Source organism: Leucoraja erinacea, chromosome 19 (genome assembly GCF_028641065.1).
Source record: "Leucoraja erinacea ecotype New England chromosome 19, Leri_hhj_1, whole genome shotgun sequence".
Lineage (NCBI taxonomy): Eukaryota > Metazoa > Chordata > Chondrichthyes > Rajiformes > Rajidae > Leucoraja > Leucoraja erinaceus.
The window spans coordinates 8,302,122-8,323,381 of record NC_073395.1 but is presented as its reverse complement, the minus strand read 5'-3'; the positions used below and the strand labels follow the sequence as shown (position 1 = coordinate 8,323,381).

At 45.0% G+C, this 21,260-nt stretch overlaps 1 protein-coding gene across 1 annotated transcript in view; it reads right to left on the bottom strand.

Moving 5' to 3' along the window:
• ptprz1a (protein tyrosine phosphatase receptor type Z1a) overlaps window positions 1-21,260 on the bottom strand; it is a 177,181-nt gene that overhangs the window by 67,645 nt on the left and 88,276 nt on the right. The window contains 8 exon segments of the mRNA XM_055650225.1: window positions 923-1,104; window positions 6,658-6,808; window positions 9,919-10,076; window positions 11,333-11,399; window positions 12,695-12,790; window positions 16,566-16,628; window positions 16,630-16,715; window positions 17,813-17,992. Coding sequence (XP_055506200.1) covers window positions 923-1,104; window positions 6,658-6,808; window positions 9,919-10,076; window positions 11,333-11,399; window positions 12,695-12,790; window positions 16,566-16,628; window positions 16,630-16,715; window positions 17,813-17,992 — 983 coding nt within the window.

The following is a 21,260-nucleotide window of genomic DNA, read 5'->3' as shown; positions in this document are numbered from 1 at the left end:
TGGTGCCGTTCGTACGCCTTGCAGCTCCCAAACCAGGAAGTGATGCCGTAGGTTAATGTGCTCTCGATTGTCCCTCTATATTATTCATTGCAAAATATTTTGTTTTGTCGGTGCGTGAACTTACTTAGACGTTATTAGAAAGTAATGTTAGATATGTGTGCAATTAAATTGAGTTATTTTATTGATGTATTTGAATTGAACTGTTCGTTGATTTATATATATATATATGGTCTTGCTGATCTGTTCTGTATTTATGACAACAATATCCTGTTGTGCTGCAGCAAAGCAAGAATTTCATTCTCCCATCTGGGACACATGACAATAAACTCTCTTGAATCTTGAATCAGATCCCATCACTCACAACTGGAGAATTAAGATAAAATGACAATTGAGATGTTCAACTGAAATAGAATTAAACAATTTGAATGAAACAATTGGGGCGGCACGGGTGGTTCAGCAGTAGAGTTGCTGCCTTACAGCACCGGAGACCCGGGTTCTATCCTGACCACGGGTGCTGACTGTACGGAGTTTGCAAGTTCTCCCCGTGACCTGCATGAGCTCCGGTTTCCTCCCACACTCCAAAGATGTACAGGTTTGAGGGCTAATTGGCTCATTATTTAGGAGAGAGTTAGATAAAGCTCTAGGGGCTAGCGGAGTTAAGGGATATGAGGAGAAGGCAGGCACGGGTTATTGAGAGGGGACGATCAGCCATGATCACAATACATGGCGGTGCTGGCTCGAAGGGCCGAAAGGCCTCCTCCTGCACCTATTTTCTATGTTTGTATGTTAAAATAGTAAATTATGCCTGGTGTGTGTAGGATAGTGCTAGTGCACGGGGATGGCGGGTTGGCGCGGGCCGAATGGCGTGGTTCCGCGCTGTACCTTTAAACCAAACTAAAAGATATTGTGTGCCAGTTATTACCATGTCCTGGTCTCCATCTGTCAGGAATGTTCGTTTGGTCCAGCCTTTTCCATCCAGCTGATAGTACACTGCATACCTCTCCAGAACATCTCCAAAAACCGCCCTCGGCCTTTCCCAAAGGACAAGCAAAGAGGTGCCATTCTTTCCCACGACCTTGACATTCTGGGGTTCCGAACTGCAAACTTAGAAGACAAGAGTTTTAATGTCAAATGTAACACATTGCAGCTAAAGCAGAGAATTGGTGTATTACCTACCTCCACTCAATACCACAATCAATTGACATTGTGAACACTAGCAGAAGAGAGTTCCTTCAGTCTGAAGAATTGTCTCTGAAACGTCACCCATTCCTTTTCTCCAGGGATGCTGCCTGACCCGCTGAGTTACTCCAGCTTTGTGTGTCTTTGTCCTCCAGTTCTTGAGTTCCCTAACCTGGATTTTTTAAAACTCGCCCTATCCCTTCTGAAGTTAGTTAAGGTTTTGCAAATATAATAATCCAGTGTGCCTCCGCATGTGTAACTTGTTACAACTAAAAAATGTAGCAACAGACCTTTCACTTATTAAGGGCCTGTCCCACTGTACGAGGTAATTCACAAGTTCTCCCGAGTTTTCCCCTGATTCAAACTCGGAGAATGCCCGGTAGCGGGTCCGTAGGAGTTCGTGGATGTCTCGTAGCGGCTCGTACGAGTAAAAAGTAACAATTTTTTTTAATCACGAGTATTTTTTTACTCGTGGACATTTTTCACAGTGTTGAAAAAACGTTACGAGTTTACCGGATTTCCCGAGTACCTACCGTTACTCGTACGAGCCACTACGAGACATCCTAGAATTCCTACGCACCCGCTACGGACATTCTCTGAGCTCAAATCAGGGGAGAACTCTTGAATCACCTCGTACAGTGAGACAGGCCCTTCGGATCACCACTTCAAGAATATTTCTTTTTTTTTTTAATAATTCTATTTCTTAACACCAGATGGCGCTTAAGGGCCAGAAATTGTCATCTGTGACTTTCAGAGAGCTTTTTTTAAATGGCATTAAGCACATTTTTTAATAGAAGGTTATTCAGAAAAATCGGGCTATTCCCAAATCAGGGTAAATTGTAGAGACGTGGGCAGTAAAATTCAGACAAAATGGAGCAGATCAAGACAGAGTTGGCTCAATTGTAATGATGTATCATCTTTCCACTGACTGGCTAGCATGCAACTATAAAAGCTTTTCACGGTACCTCGATACACGTGACAATAAACTAAACTGAACTAAACTGGAAGCAAGGGCAGGACATTGAGTTAAATGTTGGGCTGGAGGTGACGGAAATAAAAGTAAGATTGATTACGGCTATTAAGAGGATATCAGATTGAGGGAGATTCCAAACAGTTTGTATTCCAAATCGGGATAAAAAGATTAAGATAAACTGAAAGAAACAGGGGGGGAGGGGGGGACTATTTGTGTACAGACCCCAGGTCGAAGGGGAAATCATCTGATCATGAAGAGCCATTCAGCTACCCTAGTTTCAGTCAGAATGAAAGTGCCACGATTTGCCAAATGTTTTCAAATATAATTCAAACATAACAGCAGGGCAGGGCGGCGCGGTGGCGCAGCGGTAGAGTTGCTGCCTTACAGCGCCAGAGACCCCGGTTCGATCCCGACTACGGGTACTGTACGGGTTTGTACATTCGCCCCGTGACCTGCGTGGGTTTTCCCCGAGATCTTCGGTTTCCTCCCACACTCCAAAGGCGTACAGGTTTGTAGGTTAATTGGCTTGGTTAACTTGTCTCTAGTGGGTGTGGGATAGTGCTAGTGTGCGGAGATCTCTGATCAGCGTGATGCGTAGGCCGGGATGTTTACTATTGAGCTCTATATATGTTTATATTACTTTCTGTACCCTTCCAGACATTAAATAAGAACATTTCAAATCCTTGGTAGACTGCTGGATTAACTCAGTGGGTGAGGCAGCATCTATGGAGCGAAGGAATAGGCAACGTTTCGGGTCGAGACCCTTCTTCAGACCAGACCAAAACCAAAATGTCACCTATTTCCTTTGCTTCATAGATGCTGCCTCACCCGCTGAGTTTCTCCAGCATTTTTTGTCTACCTTCGATTTTTCCAGCATCTGCAGTTCTTTATTAAACATTTCAAATCCTTGTTTAAATTTAGAGATCCAGCACAGAAACAGGCCCTTCGGCCCACCGAGTCCGCGCTGACCAGTGATCCCCGCACATTAACACTATCCTACACACACTGGGGACAATTTACATTTATACCAAGCCAATTAACCTACAAACCTGTACGTATTTGGAGTGTGAGAGGAAACTGAAGGTCTCGGAGAAAACCCACGTGGTCACTGGGACAACGTACAAACTCCACACAGACAGCATCTGTAGTCGGGATCGAACCCGGGTCTCCGGCGCTGCACGCGCTGCTAATGGCCTGTCCCACTTTCACGGGTTATTCACGAATTCTCCCGAGTTTTCCCCTTGATTCAAATTCACAGAATGTTTGTAACGAGTCCGTAGGAGGTCGTAAGAGTCCGTGGATATATCGTAACGGCCCGCTATGCCAGCCGTAGGTACTCGTGGCATCAGGTAAGTCGGGACGTTTTTTCCAGCCCGATAAAAAATGTCCACGAGTAAAAAAAATGGTCGGGATGAAAGAAATTGCAACTTTTTACTCGTAAGGAGGGCATCGAAATAGTCGTGGCAATTCGTAGACATACTCGTTGGAGTTTGTGAAGATAGTCGTGGAAGGTCGTAGGAGTTCGTAGATGACCATAATATTGATATTTTTTTTAGGTCCTTCCTTTAAACTCGGCAGAGGTTTTGAATTAAGTGGTGAAAGTGGGACAGGCCCTTAAGGCGGCAACTCTACCGCTGCGCCGCGCCACCTTGCCGTCCCTCAGTTCTGGTGATTCCACTTTTCAAACCAATCATCCCAGGTTTGAGCAGGATGAGAGATCGTTTTGGGGTTTTTAACTCCGGTGGAGATTGGCCTTTCTGAAGACTTTGGGTACCCTGTACCTGACCCACGTGATACTCACACACACGCCCCAACTCTGAGAAAACACACGCCAAAAGCACAGACTTAGCTCACTAAACTGGAAAAGCCAGCTCTGTGGAAATAGGTGTCAGGGCAAATGGTCAGAGGCGTATCATCTGAGGTGCTACATCTTGGCAGGACAAATCAAAATAGGACGTACATGGTAAATGGTAGGGAATTGAAGAATGTAGGTGAACAGAGGGATCTGGGAATAACTGTGCACAGTTCCCTGAAAGTGGAATCTCATGTAGATAGTGTGGTAAAGAAAGCTTTTGGTGTGCTGGCCTTTATAAATCAGAGCATTGAGTATAGAAGTTGGGATGTAATGTTAAAATTGTACAAGGCATTGGTGAGGCCAATTCTGGAGTATGGTGTACAATTTTGGTCGCCTAATTATAGGAAGGATGTCAACAAAATAGAGAGAGTACAGAGGAGATTTACTAGAATGTTGCCTGGGTTTCAGCAACTAAGTTACAGAGAAAGGTTGAACAAGTTAGGGCTTTATTCTTTGGAGCGCAGAAGGTTAAGGGGAGACTTGATAGAGGTTTTTAAAATGATGAGAGGGATAGACAGAGCTGACGTGGAAAAGCTTTTCCCACTGAGAGTAGGGAAGATTCAAACAAGGGGACATGACTTGAGAATGAAGGGACTGAAGTTTAGGGGTAACATGAGGGGGAACTTCTTTACTCAGAGAGTGGTAGCTGTGTGGAATGAGCTTCCAGTGAAGGTAGTGGAGGCAGGTTCGTTTTTATCATTTAAAAATAAATTGGATAGTTATATGGATGGGAAGGGAATGGAGGGTTATGGTCTGAGCGCAGGTATATGGGACTAGGGGAGATTATGTGTTCGGCACGGACTAGAAGGGTCGAGATGGCCTGTTTCCGTGCTGTAATTGTTATATGGTTATATGGTTATATATGGTATCATTACACCCAGCGTGTCGATGCTGCAACCCACTGCACTGTGTAGCTTCACATGTATTATGTTCATAAGAGATAGGAGCTAAAAAAGCAACAATTTCATTTATTAATGAACGGGAAAAGAGGGGAAGAAATAAAATGTCTGTTTGCTTGGCTCAGTTGCAAAGCATTTTCCTCGAATGATCATTATCTAGAAGTTCAAACTCTTTTTTCCGTCATAGTTTAGTTTATTGTACAGTGAAAAGCATTTATTTTGCTCCGTGCTAACCAGTCAGCGGAAAGACTATACGTGATTACAATCCAGCCGTCCACAGGGGCACAGATACAGGATACAGGGAATATCTGAACACAAAGACCAACACTGATGATCCAGTAGATAGGCACAAAGTGCTGGAGTAACTCAGCGGGTCAGGAGATGAGGGGAGATCTTATAGAGGCGTACAATATCATGAGAGGAATAGGTCGGGTAGATGCACTTGCCCAGAACACTAGAGTCTCTTGCCCAGAGTAGGGGAACCGAGGACCAGAGGACATGGGTTCAAAGTGAAGGGTAAAAGAATGAATAGGAATCCGAGGGGTACGTGGTGGGTGTATGGAACGAGCTGCCAGAGGAGGCAGTTGAGGCTGGGACTATCCCATCGTTTAAGAAACAGTTAGGGATAGGGAACATGGATAGGACAGGTTTGGCGGGTGATGGGCCAAGCGCAGGCAAGTGGGGCTAGTGTAGCTGGGACATTGTCGGCCGGTGTGGGCGAGTTGGCCTGTTTCCACACTGTATCAGTCTATGACTCTAGGCAGCATCTAAAGGATGGGTGGCGTTGACCATCCAGTGGCGAACCTGGGTGCTACACTCGGTGAACGATGCCATCTTTCAGTTTACGCAGATGCCAGAACAAGTGTGTGGGATCAAGTGGCATGTGAGAGGATACTGGAGCACCCACAGAAAACCCACGTGGATACGCAGGGAGAACGAGCAAACTCCACACAGACAGCAGCTGAGGTCTCTGGCGCTGTGAAGCAGCAGTTCTACCAGCCACGCCACTGGGCTGTACAAGGGACATGAGGGCATAAAATACCATAACGCCCTGCCTACGCAATTACTTGCAGGGAGTCAACTTCCCTTGCAATTACGCTTAGAGATACAGTGTGGGAACAGGCCATTTTGGCCCACCGAGTCCGTGCTGAACAACAGTCCCTGCACACCCATACTATCCTACACACACGAGGGACAAGTTACATTTAGACCAAGTCAGTTCACCTGCAAATCTGCACGCTCTAAGGTGGACGCAAAATGCTGGACCAACTCAGTGGGTCAGGCAGCATCTCTGGAGAGAGGGAATGGGTGACGTTTCGGGTCGAGACCCTTCTTCCGCTCTACCGCTGTGCCACCGTGCCACCCACCTAATTCACAACCATCACACTAGTGTGTCCTGTCTGTGGCACCATTGACAGAAGGTATGGTAACGTGCAAAGAGCAGTTAAGGGCCTGTCCCACTTGGCGATTTTTACGGCGATTGACGGCGTCATATCAGTGTCGCCAAAAGATTTTGAACATTTCAAAATCCAGCGGCGACAAAATAAATTGTTGCGACACTTGAAAAAACCACCGCACGTCAACATGTCATCACGCTGTGTCACCGCCGCTAATTTTAACGGTGACCTGATATGTCAGTCAATGATGCCGGCAGTCGCCAAAAACAATCGCCAGGTGGGACAGGCCCTTTAGAGCTCATAAATGGAAATGGGGTGAGCTCTGCTTCGGCATATGCAACAGTTTGGGCCTACCTGGCTCAGGAATGGCTTCTGTCCCAGAGTACGAGGAGAAGACCTGCCCTACGAATTGTTGCTGCTGGTCCCGGTAGTTGTTCTGCAGATAGTCTATCAGCATGACGTAGCCAGCCTGCTGCATGGTCAGCACCTCACAGAAAACCTCCAGCTGCATAGAAAGGGACAAAAAAATAAATTCCTTCAGTGCGTGTGGAAACATGGAACTGTACATGCTAGTGTGCAAAAGGAGGCACAAAGTGCTGGAGTAACTCAGCAGGTCAGGCAGCATCTTTTTACTTTAGTGTAGTTTAGAGATACAACGTGGAAACAGGCCCTTCGGCCCACCGAGTCCGCGCCGACCAGCGATCCTCGCACACTAACACTATCCTGCACGCAATCTACACCAAAGTCAATTAGCCTGCGAACCTGCACGTCTTTGGTGTGTAGGGGGAAACTGGAGACCCTGGGGAAAACTCATGCAGCTCACAGGGAGAACGTACAAACTCCGTACAGTCAGCACCCGTTGTCAGGATCGAACCCAGGTCTCTGGTGCCACTCTACCGCTGTACAGTGAAAGTAAGCATGCAGGTACAGCACGCAATGAAGAAAGCTAATGGCACGTTGGCCTTCATGGCGAGGGGAATTGAGTTTAGGAGCAAGGGGGTCCTGCTGGTGGGACCTCACCTGGAGCATTGTGTGCAGTTTTGGTCTCCTAATTTGAGGAAGGACATTATTGCTATTGAGGGAGTGCAGCGTAGGTTCATCAGGTTAATTCCCGGGATGGCGGGACTTACATATGAAGAAAGAATGGGTCGACTGGGCTTGTATTCACTGGAATTTAGAAGGATGAGAGGGTATCTTATGGAAACATAAAAAGGGTTGTATGGGTTAGATGCAGGAAAATTGTTCCCAATGTTGGGGGGGGGTCCAGAACCAGGGGTCACAGTTTCAGAATAAGGAGTAGGCCATTTTAGGACTGAGATGAGGAAAAACATCTTCACCCAGAGAGTTGTGAATCTGTGGAATTCTCTGCCACAAAAGGCAGTGGAGGCCAATTAACTGGATATACTCAAGAGTTAGATATTTTGTACTTTGTGTTTATCTTCTGTGCATGGACTAACAGCTATTAACATTATAGATTTTTCACTGCTCAAAAATTGTAGAACGTCAACCAATCCTCAGCTATCTTCCGCCTACTTCAGCTAAGGAATTATAGAACATAGAACAGTGCACCACAGGAACAGGCCCACAATGTCTCTGCCAAACATGATGCCAAGACTAACTCTTATCTGCCTGTACAGAATCTATATCCCTCCATTCCCAGCATATCCATGTGTATCGATCCAAAAATCTCTTAAATGCCATTATCAAATCAGGAATAATAACAATTTTCCCATCTCATGTGCCGGGACTCTTGTTAATTAAAACCTTATTATTAATCATAAGGTCATGTTATATGAGCAGAATTAAGCATTCTGTCTATCAAGTTTACTCCACCATTCAATCATGGCTGATCTATCTATCCCTCCTAATCCCATTCTCCAGCCACCTCCCCATTAGTACACCCATACTAATCAAGAATTCTATTTCTGCCTTAAAAATATCCATTGACTAGGCCTCCACAGCCTTCTGCGGCAACGAATTCCATAGATTCGCCACCCTCTGACTAAATAATTTCCTCCTCATCTCCTTCCTAAAGAAAGCCTCTAATTCTGAGGCTGTGACCTCTAGTCCTAGACTCTCCCACTAGTGAAAACGCCCTCTCCACATCCACTCTATCCATGCCCTTCACTATTCGGATTGTTTCAATGAGATCCCCCCTCATTCTTCTAAACTCGAGCGAGTACAGGCCCAGTGCCGACAAACGCTCATCATACGTTAACCAAACATTCTTGGGATAATTCTGGTAAACCTCCTCTGGATCCTCTCCAGCGCCAGCACATCCTTCCTCAAATATGGTGCCCAAAATTGCTCACAATACTCCAAATGCGGCCTTGTAGAGCCTCAGGATTGTGTGACTTCTTTTACTGATTTAATTTTGGATGAATGCGTGCATGCTTTATTAAGATGCTAACAGAGAAATCTGAAGTAATATCATTAAGGATTTGTGTGATTAAATTTCCTTCTTTTCACATTTGAAATACTGCTTGAGATAATTTAAAAACACAAAGAATCACGCTGAGCTTGGAATATGTTGAGACCTTAATTTATTTATCGAGCTCAGATATTGCTATGAAACTATAAGATTAATTTAAACGATCCGATAATCTGCCGAACCCAGTGATTAAACAGCAAATCCTTTGCGAGGACAATATAATTTGCCTTTGTCGACCAATTTAATCCACATTATTAACATTAGCTGAAAAGGCTGAACACCAGTGTAGACTTTAGTGTGCAGGAAGGAACTGCAGATGCTGGTTTGCACCGAAGATAGGCACAAAATGCTGGAGTAACTCAGTGGGACAGGCAGCCTCTATGGGAGGAGGAGGACTGTCTGAACTGTATTGCCGTCCACCACAGTGAAGAATGCTGTGGTGGATATCTGTGTTGAATTATGTTGTGTATGTATCCTTTTTTAATTGTAACGCCACAGTACATTTCAAAGACAAATAAATCTGAACTTGAACTTGAATCACCACAGCGTTGAAAGCCAAGGTCACCACACGAATAAATACAAGAATCTAACCAAACACTCAACTAGATCCATTATGAACTTAGTTCAACAACTACAGCCTTGAAAAATATAAAACATCCATTGTAAGACGGGTCTTGTGTAGAACGATCAGCATTGGCAAGTTGGGTCGAAGGGGCTGTTTCCACGCTGTATGACCCTGTGAGATCATGGAGATACTGTGAAGGTTGGAAATACACATGTTGCTGCCAAGATCTATTGACTTGCTGAAGAATTTTAAGGGAGGTCATATAGGTGTGTGTGTGTGTGCGTGCGTGCGTGCGTGCGTGCGTGCGTGCGTGTGTGTGTGTGTGTGTGTGTGTGTGTTTTCTGCATTCATTATGCACAATAGATTATTTGCAAACTCTAACCTTTCTAAAGGTCCTTCTTTTTTATTCTGGATTTTAACTCATGTATTGTGTTTTTTTTCTTTTGAATATATAGTTGATGATGCTTTTAAAGTGAGAAACTAAGATTTGATATGTATTTTATGATGGAGTTTTTTATGCAATATTGTCCCTTGTCTGGACCTTGAGTCCGAAATAAAAGTTCATTATTATTATTGTTTCATTGCTAAGAGTTTTTGTGAAAATACAATTGAATTTTACCTGATTTTCAGAAATCGGCACTGTCTCTTTAAACACGAACCACTGCACCATTTCTGTGCAGGGAGGCATGGTGAGGGAGCCGTTGTATGTATAATACTTGCTGGTTGTGTTTGGGAGAAGATTCAAGAAAGTGAATGGCTCCACTTCAAACTGTTTTCCTGCAAAAAGGAGAAAACCTTGAATGACAATCCATGAGGAAAACCCATCACGAGAGAATATTAACACCAACATAAAAGATTCTCAGACACTGAAACATACTTGGCAGAAGATAAAAGGGAAGGGTTTAGTTTAGTTTAGTTCAGTTTAGTTCATTGCCACGTGTACATTGCCAGGTACAGTGCAAAGCTTTTGTTGCGTGTTAATCAGCGTAAAGACATGATTACAATCGAGCCGTCCGCAATGTATAGATACAGTATAAAAGGGAATAATGTGAAAAACATTTAGTGCAAGATAAAATCCAGTAAAGTCCAATCAAAGATAATCTGAGGGTCTCCAATGAGGTCGATAGAGGCTCAGAACTGCTCTATGGTCGTTGGTGCATAGACAAAAATCTAAACAACATTAGTCAATGGCTTTCATCAAACCTTTCCCATTTATATTTGAAATTTAAATGGAGTTCAATCGCCTGCTGGGGAGAAATTGTCCCTGAATCTGGTCATTAAAGATTCCTTTAATTTTATTACAATTGTTAAGCATTTCCAGTTTGCTTTTTTTTTAATTTTTAATTAGGTGCAGGCCATTTGGCCCTTCGAGCCTGCACCACTATTCAATATGATCATGCCTGATCATCCAACTCAGTATCCCGTACATGTCTTCTCTCCATACCCTCTGATCCCCTTAGCCACAAGGACCACATCTAACTCCCTCTTAAATATAGCCAATGAACTGGCCTCAACTACCTTCTGTGGAAGAGAATTCCAGAGATTCACCACTCTCTGTGTGAAAAATGTTTTTCTCATCTCAGTCCTAAAAGATTTCCCCCTTATCCTTAAACTGTGACCCCTTGTTCTGGACTTCCCCAACATCGGGAACAATCTTCCTGCATCTAGCCTGTCCAACCCCTTACGAATTTTGTAAGTTTCTATAAGATCCCCCCTCAATCTTCTAAATTCCAGCGAGTACAAGGCGAGTCTATCCAGTCTTTCTTCATATGAAAGTCCTGACATCCCAGGAATCAGTCTGGTGAACCTTTTATGTACTCCCTCTATGGCAAGAATGTCTTTCCTCAGATTATTCTGGAAGTATCATTAAGTATTTTTCACTGTACTATAAAAACATTTCTCAATGATGTTTAATGAATTCTTGCACCAGCAATTGAATAGATATAAGTACTCTGCATGATTAAGAGTGTTCATATGTCCTGTATATTTCTTATAGCCAGGTTACGCTAACCTGATTTACTCACAAAACTTACCATATCTGCTTACCATATCCACTCCGTGAATTATACTATCATAATTCGTGTTGTCCACCAGACCAACCTGCAAAATATGAGGCATTTTTTACCATTTGCAATTTAGTATACGCATCCTAAAATTGTTAGAGGCTGCAGTTTGGTGATTGTATAGATATGGATGATGTTAATGTCTTTTTTTGGCATGTTGTTTGTCAGTTTGATTTTAATGCGAAGGGCGGCACGGTGGCGCAGCTGCCTTACAGCGCCAGAGACCCGTGTTCGATCCTGACCACGGGTGCTCTCTGTACGGGGTTTGTACGTACTCCCTGTGACCACGTGGGCTTTCTCCGGGTGCTCCGGTTTCCTCCCACATTCCAAAGACGTGCAGGTTCGTAGGTTAATTGTGCTTTGATACAATTGTAAATTGTCTCTAGTGTGTGTTGGATAGTGCTAGTATAGGAGAATCTCTGGTTGGCACGGACTTGGTGGGCCGAAAGGCCTGATTCCACGTGCTATCTCTAAAGTTTGAATAGAAGCAAGTGTAAAAGTGTTTATTTATAATATGCATCAGATATGAACCGAAACCTATCTTACTCACCGTAGATAGGTTTAGATTATTCATGTTACATGTATCGAGGTATAGTGAAATTATTTTGTTTTGCATGCTGTCCAATTAAATCAGATACTACTATACATGAATATAATCATGCCAAACTCAAATATAATACTCAAAAATAATTTACAAGGATGTTGCCAGGACTAGAGGGTCTGGGCTATAGGGAAAGGTTGAGTAGGCTGGGTCTCTATTCCTTGGAGCACAGGAGAATGAGGAATGAACTTATTGAGATGTATAAAATCATGAGAGAAATAGATCGGGTAGATGCATAGAGTCTCTTGCCCAGGGAAGGGGAATCGAGGACCAGAGGGCATAGTTTCAAGGTGAAGGGGAAAAGATTTAATAGGAATCTGAGGGGTAAGCTTTTCACACAAAAGGTGGTGGGTGTATGGAACGAGCTGCCAGAGGAAGTAGTTGAGGCTGGGACTATCCCAACGTTTAAGAAACAGTCAGACAGGTACATGGATAGGTCAGGTTTGGAGGGATATGGGCCAAATGCAGGCAGGTGGGATTAGTGCAGCTGGGAGAAGTTGGCTGTTGTGGGCAAGTTGGGCCGAAGGGCCTGTTTCCACGCTGTATCACTCCATAACTCTAATAGGTAGTGTGAAGTCTAAATAGGTAGTCCAAATTAAAATGTTTGTTGACTTGGGGCGGATATGAAACAAGTGGGAAATAAATATGAAGCTTACAGCATTGAGGACCAAATAATTTTGCAGAAAGCGTTAATGGTTCTACTCACATAATTATGGCATTCGAATAATTACCTCAAATAAAACAGACAGAGCCTTCAGGCGGCCTTGACCCTGAACTGCATCATCAAAACTTTCAAAATGGTCTGATTCAAAGCAGAATATTTGCATCTGGAAACACATTTATAAGGGGGAAAAAATGTCAATTTTTCATGCGTAGAACAGTCATTATGTATCAGAATATGCATCACATGAGCTATTTTACCTCACCATTTATTTGCACTTTTAATTGTCATTAAATATAAATATGCTTCCTTACCTTTACAACATCTTTGAATACACTTCACACCACTTTAGTTTTGGTTCCCACACTCTGAAGACGTACAGGTTTGTAGGTTAATTGACTTGATAATGTTAGTGTGCTGGGATCACTGGTCAGCACGGACTCAGTGGGCCAAAGGGTCTGTTTCTACACTGTATCTCTAAACTAAGCTAAACAAAACAAAAGTCACAAACCATGGTGTGTTCTGCCATTTACTTTGTGCTCTGGGTACAGAATTGTCCAATTCCCTGGGCAAAACATACATATGATTTTTTTAAGCACAAGTCACCTTGACTGTCAAGACTGAAGAAGGGTCTCGACCCGAAACGTCACCCATTCCTTGCCTCCAGAGATGCTGCCTGTCCTGCTGAGTTACTCCAACCTTTTGTGTCTATTGTCCGATTGAAAAATATGAAATGCCTCAAATACATGGAGTGAACACTAGATTATATCAACCACTCTGTGATTTTGATTTGCTCAGTTGGTCCGTATCAATGAGGATCTGAAGAAGGGTGTAGGAAGGAACAGCAGAAGCTGGTTTAAACCGAAGTTAGACACAAAAAGCTGGAGTAACTCAGCGGGACAGGCAGCATCTCTGGAGAGAAGGAATGGGTGATGTTTTGGGTCGAGGTCTGAAGAAGTGTCTCGACCCAAAACATCACCCATTCCTTCTCTCCAGAGATGCTGCCTGGCCTGCTGAGTTACTCCAGCATTTTGAGTCTATCTCAGGTCTGAAGAAGGGTCCCGACCCGAAACATCACCCATTCCTTCCCTCCAGAGATGCTGCCTGGCCTGCTGATGTACACCGGTATTTTGTGTCTATCTTTAGCCAATGCCATGGTTGTGTAAGGCGTGAAACTGCCAGAGAATATCCCTGATGTAAATAGATCCACAATGAGTCTGAAGAAGGGTTTCGGCCCAAAACGTTGCCTATTTCCTTCGCTCCATAGATGCTGCTGCACCCGCTGAGTTTCTCCAACTTTTTTGTGTACCTTCGATTTTCCAGCATCTGCAGTTCCTTCTTAAACACAATGAGTTAATGGCTTGTTTCAGAGATACAGCATGGAAACAGCCCCTTCGGACCACCGAGTCCACACTGAACATCAATCACCACTTCACATTCGCTCTCTGTTCTCATCCTCTCCTTACAAACTGAGGGCAATTTCTGAGGCGCGGGAAGAAACTTGGGCACACGGAGTAACCCACATGATCGCAGGGAGAATGTGCAAACTCCACACAGACAGCAACTTCGATCCTGACTACTACGGCTGCCGTCTGCACGGAGTTTGCACGTTCTCCCCGTGACCGTGTGGGTTTCTCCGGGTGCTCCGGTTTCCTCCCAACATTCCAAAGGCGGGCAGACCTGTAGGTTAATTGGCTTCTGTAAATTGTCCCTGCTGTGTAGGATAGAACCAATGTACGGGTGATCGCCGGCTGGCACAGACTCAGTGGGCCGAAGGGCTCGTTTCCAAACTGTATCTCTGAACTAAATTAAACTTTCTCCATTGCGTTTGTTCTCACCGCTCACAGAAATCACGTGCTTCTGAATTCTACGCACGTTGAATAGTGGGTTCGGCCGTGTCAGGGTAATTGTGCGTAACAAAGGCTTTCTCATGCTTTCGAAGTTCTCTCCCTCTGGGAGTTTAGAAAGAGGAAAGGGAAAAAAAACAGGCCAGAAGGATGAGGGATTAAGAACTGAATGAGAATGGCAGAGAGCCAGAGAATGGTCTAGCCCGAAGCTAAATGTACCCTAGTAACGTGAGTAACATTCGTAAACCAAAAGGCAGAAACTTCAAAGGGAGGCTGCCCTATAATCACACTGATAGGTCTGCATAAGCATAGGGTGGGACTGGAAGCCAAATCTTCCTGAGTAGAAAAGTATGGCAATTGTGAAATAATTTTAACACGCTAGTTTTTATTTTTAACTCCAGTCGATGAAATGTTTTACATTGAACATGTCAAGCGGACAAGATAGTTAAGACAGGTAGAATAAAGCATTTGAAATAAACTTGGACATGTACATGGATAGAAACATAGAAACATAGAGAATAGTTGCAGGAGTAGACCCTTCGAACCAGCACTGCCATTCAGTATGATCATAGCTGATCGTCCAAAATCAGTGCCCAGTTCCTGCTTCCTCCCCATTTACCTAGATTCCGCTAGCCCTAAGACCTTGGAAACCTCCAGTGCACTGGCCTCCACTGCCTTCTGTGGCAGAGAATTCCACAGATTCACAACTCTCTGGGCGAAAAAGTTTTTATCCTCATCTCAGCCCTAAATGGCCTAACCCCCTTATTCTTAAACAGTGAACCCTGGTTCTGGACTCCCCCGACATTGTGAATATTTTTCCTGCATCTAGCCTGTTCAAGGAGAGGAGGAGGAGCCATCTTGGGGAATGGCTGCTAACCAGCAGCCGTTCGTTTATTTCATTTTTCTTTTCAGTTTTTCGTAAGTCTTGTTCTTCGTTTGTTGGAGAAATGGACTTCTGAATGTGGGGGGAAGGAGGTAATTATACTTCTAGATCCCTACCTGGTCGGTGAGGCAGGTTTTTCTCCGGGCTGCCCGTCGACCCGTCCTCGTGGCCTACCAGCGGGCGTGGAGCGCCGTTTCCTGGCAGGGACCGCCCAGCACCTCGGCTTCGGTGGCAGCACAGTGCTGGAGCGTTATCGCGGAGCGGAGCGGGCGATGCCTTGCCTGGGTCGCCGCGCTGGATCAACGCGCTGGAGCTCCGGTGAGAGGTGACCGCCGAGTTCAACAACTCCGGGCTGCGGGTCTGCGGAGCGGGCGGCGCCATCTTTAACATCGGGAGCCTGGGAGCTCCAAACCGGCGCGGCCTGGTCGGCTTCGGAAGCCAACAATCCCCTGCCGTTCCAGGTGGCCCAGCCGCTGTGAGGACTCTCCCGACGCCGGGGCAAGACCACCCGGCCAGAACGGCCAGGAACATCGGGCCTCCGTAGAGGCAATAGCGGAGGCCTCAATAGGCCTGACTTTTGGGAGAACTGGGGTTGGGGACTGGACATTGTGCCTTCCCCCACAGTGGTAACCACTGTGGGGGGATGATTTTTCTGTGTGTAGTTACTATGTTAGTCTGTGTCCAAGATGGCTGTCGGAAGGGAGAGTGGACGCTGGCGTGCTTTAGCTGCCGCTGCTCTCTCTTCACATTGTGTTTTTTGATTTTTTTGATTTTGTGTTTTTGGAGCCATTTCTATCTTTAATTTGTGTATTGATGATGTCCTTATTATTTATTTTTCTCCGACTATATGTTTTTTCCTCTTCTGTTAATCTTTGTAGGGTGTCCTTGAGATTTGAAAGGCGCCCGAAAATAAAATTTATTATTATTATTATTATTAATCCCTCAGGAATTTTAAGATAGGCAAGGTTTAGAAAGATATGAGCCAAAAGTAAGCGAGTGGGCCAAGCTATGGGGCATTTTGGTCAGCATGGACTAGGTGGGCCGAAGAGCCTGTTTCCATAACATTCGACCCTATGATTAAGAATCTGAAACCTTTTTTGTCTACATATAGGGTGGTAGCTGCCAGAGCAGGCATTTAAGACAGGTACTATTACAACATCAATACAAGCAATGGTTGAGTTACACCAAGTACAAAAGCAAGTTTGTTTTACCTCCAAAGGAAATTTTCGCCCATCGATGGTATGTTCAGAGCCCTCCGTTGCATTACACTTTCCCCCAGTGGAACAACATCTTGCCTGCTTTGTATCTGGATTTCATTCCTCCACCACTGATGTAGTACTCATCTGTCAGGTTCATTTCAACTGGAAGGCAAGAATAATAAAGGCAGCATTACAGATTCTACCAAAAATATATCAATGGAGACGCTCCGCTGGGAAGAGGCGTCAGGAGAATAAGTTCCAATATTTTTTTTTCTGAGGAAATGGAAGCATAAAGCAGTAAGATACAGCTTAATTGTCAACAGTTGGTCAATGGTCAACAGTACAGAGCCCTAGTGAGACCACACCTGGAGTATTGTGTGCAATTTTGGTCCCCTAATTTGAGGAAGGACATTCTTGCTATTGCGGGAGTGCAGCATAGGTTTACAAGGTTAATTCCTGGGATGGCGGGACTGTCATATGTTGAGAGGATGGAGCAGCTGGGCTTGTACGGTCTGGAGTTTAGAAGGATGAGAGGCGTATCTCACTGAAACATATAAGATTGTTAAGGGTTTGGACACACTTGAGGCAGGGAACACGTTCCTGATGTTGGGGGAGTCCAGAACCAGAGGCCACAGTTTAAGAATAAGGAGTAAGCCATTTAGAACGGAGACGAGGAAACACTTTTTATCACAGAGAGTGGTGAGTCTGTGGAATTCGCTGCCTCAGAGGACGGTGGAGGCGGGTTCTCTGGATGCTTTCAAGAGAGAGGTAGAAAGGGCTCTTAAACATAGCGGAGTCAGGGGATATGAGGGAGAAGGTAGGAACGGGGTACTGATTGGGGATGATCAGCCATGATCACATTGAATGGCGGTGCTGGCTCGAAGGGCCGAATGGCCTACTCCTGCACCTATTGTCTATTGTCTATTAATTCTATCTAAACATTTTACTGATAGTTCAGGTCCAGGGGAAATCACCTCCAAAATGAAGCCTGAAGGAAGGAACTACAGATGTTGGTTTGCACCGAAGATAGACACAAAATGCTGGAGTAACTCAGCGAGACAGGCAGCGTCTCTCGAAAGGAGTGGGCGAAGTTTCGGATATCTGAAGAAGGGTTTCGCCCCCGAAACGTCGCCCATTCCTTCTCTCCAGAGATGCTGCCTGTCCCGCCAAGTTGCTCTAACATCTTGTTTTCATCCCCAAAATGAAACCGCCCCGTTTATGATATGTGGAATTTAGTGAAATAGAAAAGGATGCTGCACCTGTTTTCCCATTGTTGTGAATGATTACTTTTCCTCTGGATTCGCGGTCCCAGCCTTCGAACGACAGCTTCTGAAAATTCACATTCACGTGCGTGAATTCTTCGTCAATGTTGATGGGGGATTGCTTCGGCCCGTTGCAACTTGGATATTTCTTCAGCCAGTTCTTTTGGTTCAAGTCACCTGAGGGAAAGCATCGAAAATATTAGCAAGCTGGTCAACGATTTGTGCCAAAGCTGGAATAAATGGACAGACACTACGCTAGGAACTGTAGATGGTGGTTTGCAGAAAGCATCCACAAAGTGCTGGAGAAAAGGGCATGTCCCACTTACGCGATTTTTTTTTCGGCAACTTCCCGGCACATCTCAGTATGTTGCCGAAAATTTTCAACATGTTGAAAATCCAGCGGCAACCAGAGAAAGGTACGACTCTTTGGGCGACTACTCACAACCAACCATGTCGCGGTGGTGAATAGTCGCCCAAAGAGTCGTACCTTTTTCTGGTCGCTGCTGGATTTTCAACATGTTGAAAATTTTTGACAACCTGCTGCGACTATGACGGGTGCCGGCAAGTCGCCGAAAAAGTTGCGTAAGTGGGACAGGCCCTTAAACTCAGCGGGTCAGGCAGCATCTCTGGAGAACGTGAATAGGTGACGTTTCGGGTCCCGACTCTTGTTCCAGCCACAATCTCTTTTCCAGCTTTCCCTCACCACAATCAGTCTGAAGAAGGGCCCCAACCTGAAACGTCACCTATCTATGTTCTCTAGAGATGCTGGCTGATCCGCTGAGTTACTCCAGCGCTTTGTGTCTTTTTTTCTAAACCAGCATCTGCAGTTCCTTGTTTTTATACTTGGGTTTCTGAGTAGTTTCTCGTTTAGATTTTATTTGTAGCTTTTCACAGAAAATAATTTCACTTAACCTGGGCACATGAGATAATAAAGTATAATTGAATCATTTCAACTGCACAGATACAATGTGGAAACAGGCCCTTCGGCCCACCAAGCCTACACCGATCACCTATACCCTAGTTCTATCCTACACACCTGGGACAACTTACAGAAGCTAATTGACCATAAAACGTGCACGTGTTTGGAATTTGTGCAGGAACTGGGTGGTGCAGCGGTAGAGCTACTGCCTTACAGTGCCAGAGACTCAGGTTCGATCCTGACTACAGGTGCTTGCCGTAGGGGTTGTACTTTCTCCCCATGACCTGCCTGGGTTTTCTCCGGGAGGTCCGCTTTCCTCCCACACTCCAAATTTTTGCAGGTATGTTTGGTTTGGTTTAACTGTAAAATAATTGTCCCTAGTGTGTGTAGGATAGTGTTAGTGTGCAAGGACTGGCTGGTCAGCACGGACACGGTGGGCTGAAGGGCCTGTTTCCGCGCTGTATCTCTAAACTAAACGAAACTAAACACCTGGAGAAAACCAGGACTGTCACGAGGAGGGCGTACGAACTCCCTACAGGCAAGTGAATCACAACATCCAGTTACAACCCTGGGCATAGCCTCATTTATGTGATATTGAGACTCAGATCATCGAATCTGCGCAGCAGAATGCAGGTAGGATTTCTGTTGTTGTTGCTTTGTGTACAAGCCACCAGATATTCTTTCTGTTGACCTCATTGGGAAGTAGGTGGATCGGGCTAAATTTAGTGTTGATCGAGAATGATAGGCAAGAGAATACTGCGCTCTCTGTACTGAGGCTCAGTGAAAATGTATGTATGAAAGAAGGCTTGGGTTGGTGAAAGTGGACACAGGAGTTTAAAGTGGGGATAAAGGATGCGTCATAGCTTTGCCTGGTGTTCTTGTACACCCAGGAGACATAGAATGTCAGGAGACAATGGGATTTAATTGTCATATGTACCAGGAATGGAACATTGATGGTCCTACATGCTATGGCTTTTTGGGCGACACGGTGGTGCAGCGGTAGAGTTGCTGCTTTCCAGCACTTGCGGCACCGGGGACCCGGGTTCGATCCCGACTACGGGTGTTGTCTGTACGGAGTTTGTACGTTCTCCCCGTGACCTGCGTGGGTTTTCTCAGAGATCTTCGGTTTCCTCCCACACTACAAAGACGTCCAGGTTTGTAGGTTAATTGGCTTGGTGAATGTAAAAACAAACTTGTCTCTAGTGGGTGTAGGACACGAGTTAATGAGCGGGGATCGCTGGCCGGCACGGACCCGGTGGGCTGAAGGGCCTGTATCATGAGTGTTGTATCTCTAAAGTAAACTAAACAAAAATGCTGTCAGCTGTTGCCCTGATCAACACTTTGATGCGTAATTGAGTGGTGGGGAAGTTTGGCCGAAGGGCACGTTCCCACGCTGTGTAACCATGTCTCTAGCGGCCCACACTCTCGAGCATGGTGAAGATGTTTATTAATGAAAGCTAAAACATTCCAAGTTTGTCCGATTATCGTTGTCTTCTACATTCCTGAGAAAAAAATATGCAAAGGCTTGGCTTTATTGTAAAAGATTGGGCTAAAATACGTAAATTCAAAACAACAAGCAAATCGTTCAGTATTGTTAGACACAAAAAGCTGGGTCAGGTAAGGCAACAGCTCTGGAGAAAAGGAATAGGTGACGTTTCGGGTCGAGACCCTACTTCAGCCCCGTCTACACCCGAAACATCACCTATTGGTCTGAAGAAGGGTCTCAAACTGAACCATCACCTATCTCTGGTTTAAACCTGCATCTGCCATTCAATGTGGATTTTCGTTTAAATCAAAGATAGACACAAAATCACATTCCTTCTCTCCAGAGATGCTGCCTGCCCCGCTGAGTTACTACTGCATTTTGTGTCTATCAACAGTTCCATCCTACAATAGACAATAGGTGCAGGAGTAGGCCATTCGGCCCTTCGAGCCAGCACTGCCATTCACTGTGATCATGGCTGATCATCCACAATTAGTATTAAGAAGGAACTGCAAATGCTGGAAAATCGAAGGTACACAAAAGTGCTGGAGAAACTCAGCGGGTGCAGCATCATCGATGGAGCGAAGGAAATAGGCAACGTTTCGGGCCGAAACACTTCTTCAGTCTGAAGACGGGTTTCGGCCTGAAACGTTGCCTATTTCCTTCTCCCCATAGATGCTGCTGCACCCGCTGAGTTTCTCCAGCACTTTTGTCTATCATCCACAATTAGTACCCTGATCCTGCCTTCTCCCCATATCCACTGACTCCGCTATAATTAAGAGCCCTATCTAACTCTCTCTTGAAAGTAACCAGAGAACTGGCCTCCACCGTCCTCTGAGGCAGAGAATTCCACAGACTCACAACTCTCTGTGTGAAGAAATGTTTCCTCTTCTCCGTTCTAAATGGCTTACCCCTTATTCTTAAACTGTGGCCCCTGGTTCTGGACTCCCCCAACATCGGGAACATGTTTCCTACCTCTAGCGTGTCCAAACCCTTAATAATCTTATAACCCATCTCATCCTTCTAAACTCCAGAGTGTACAC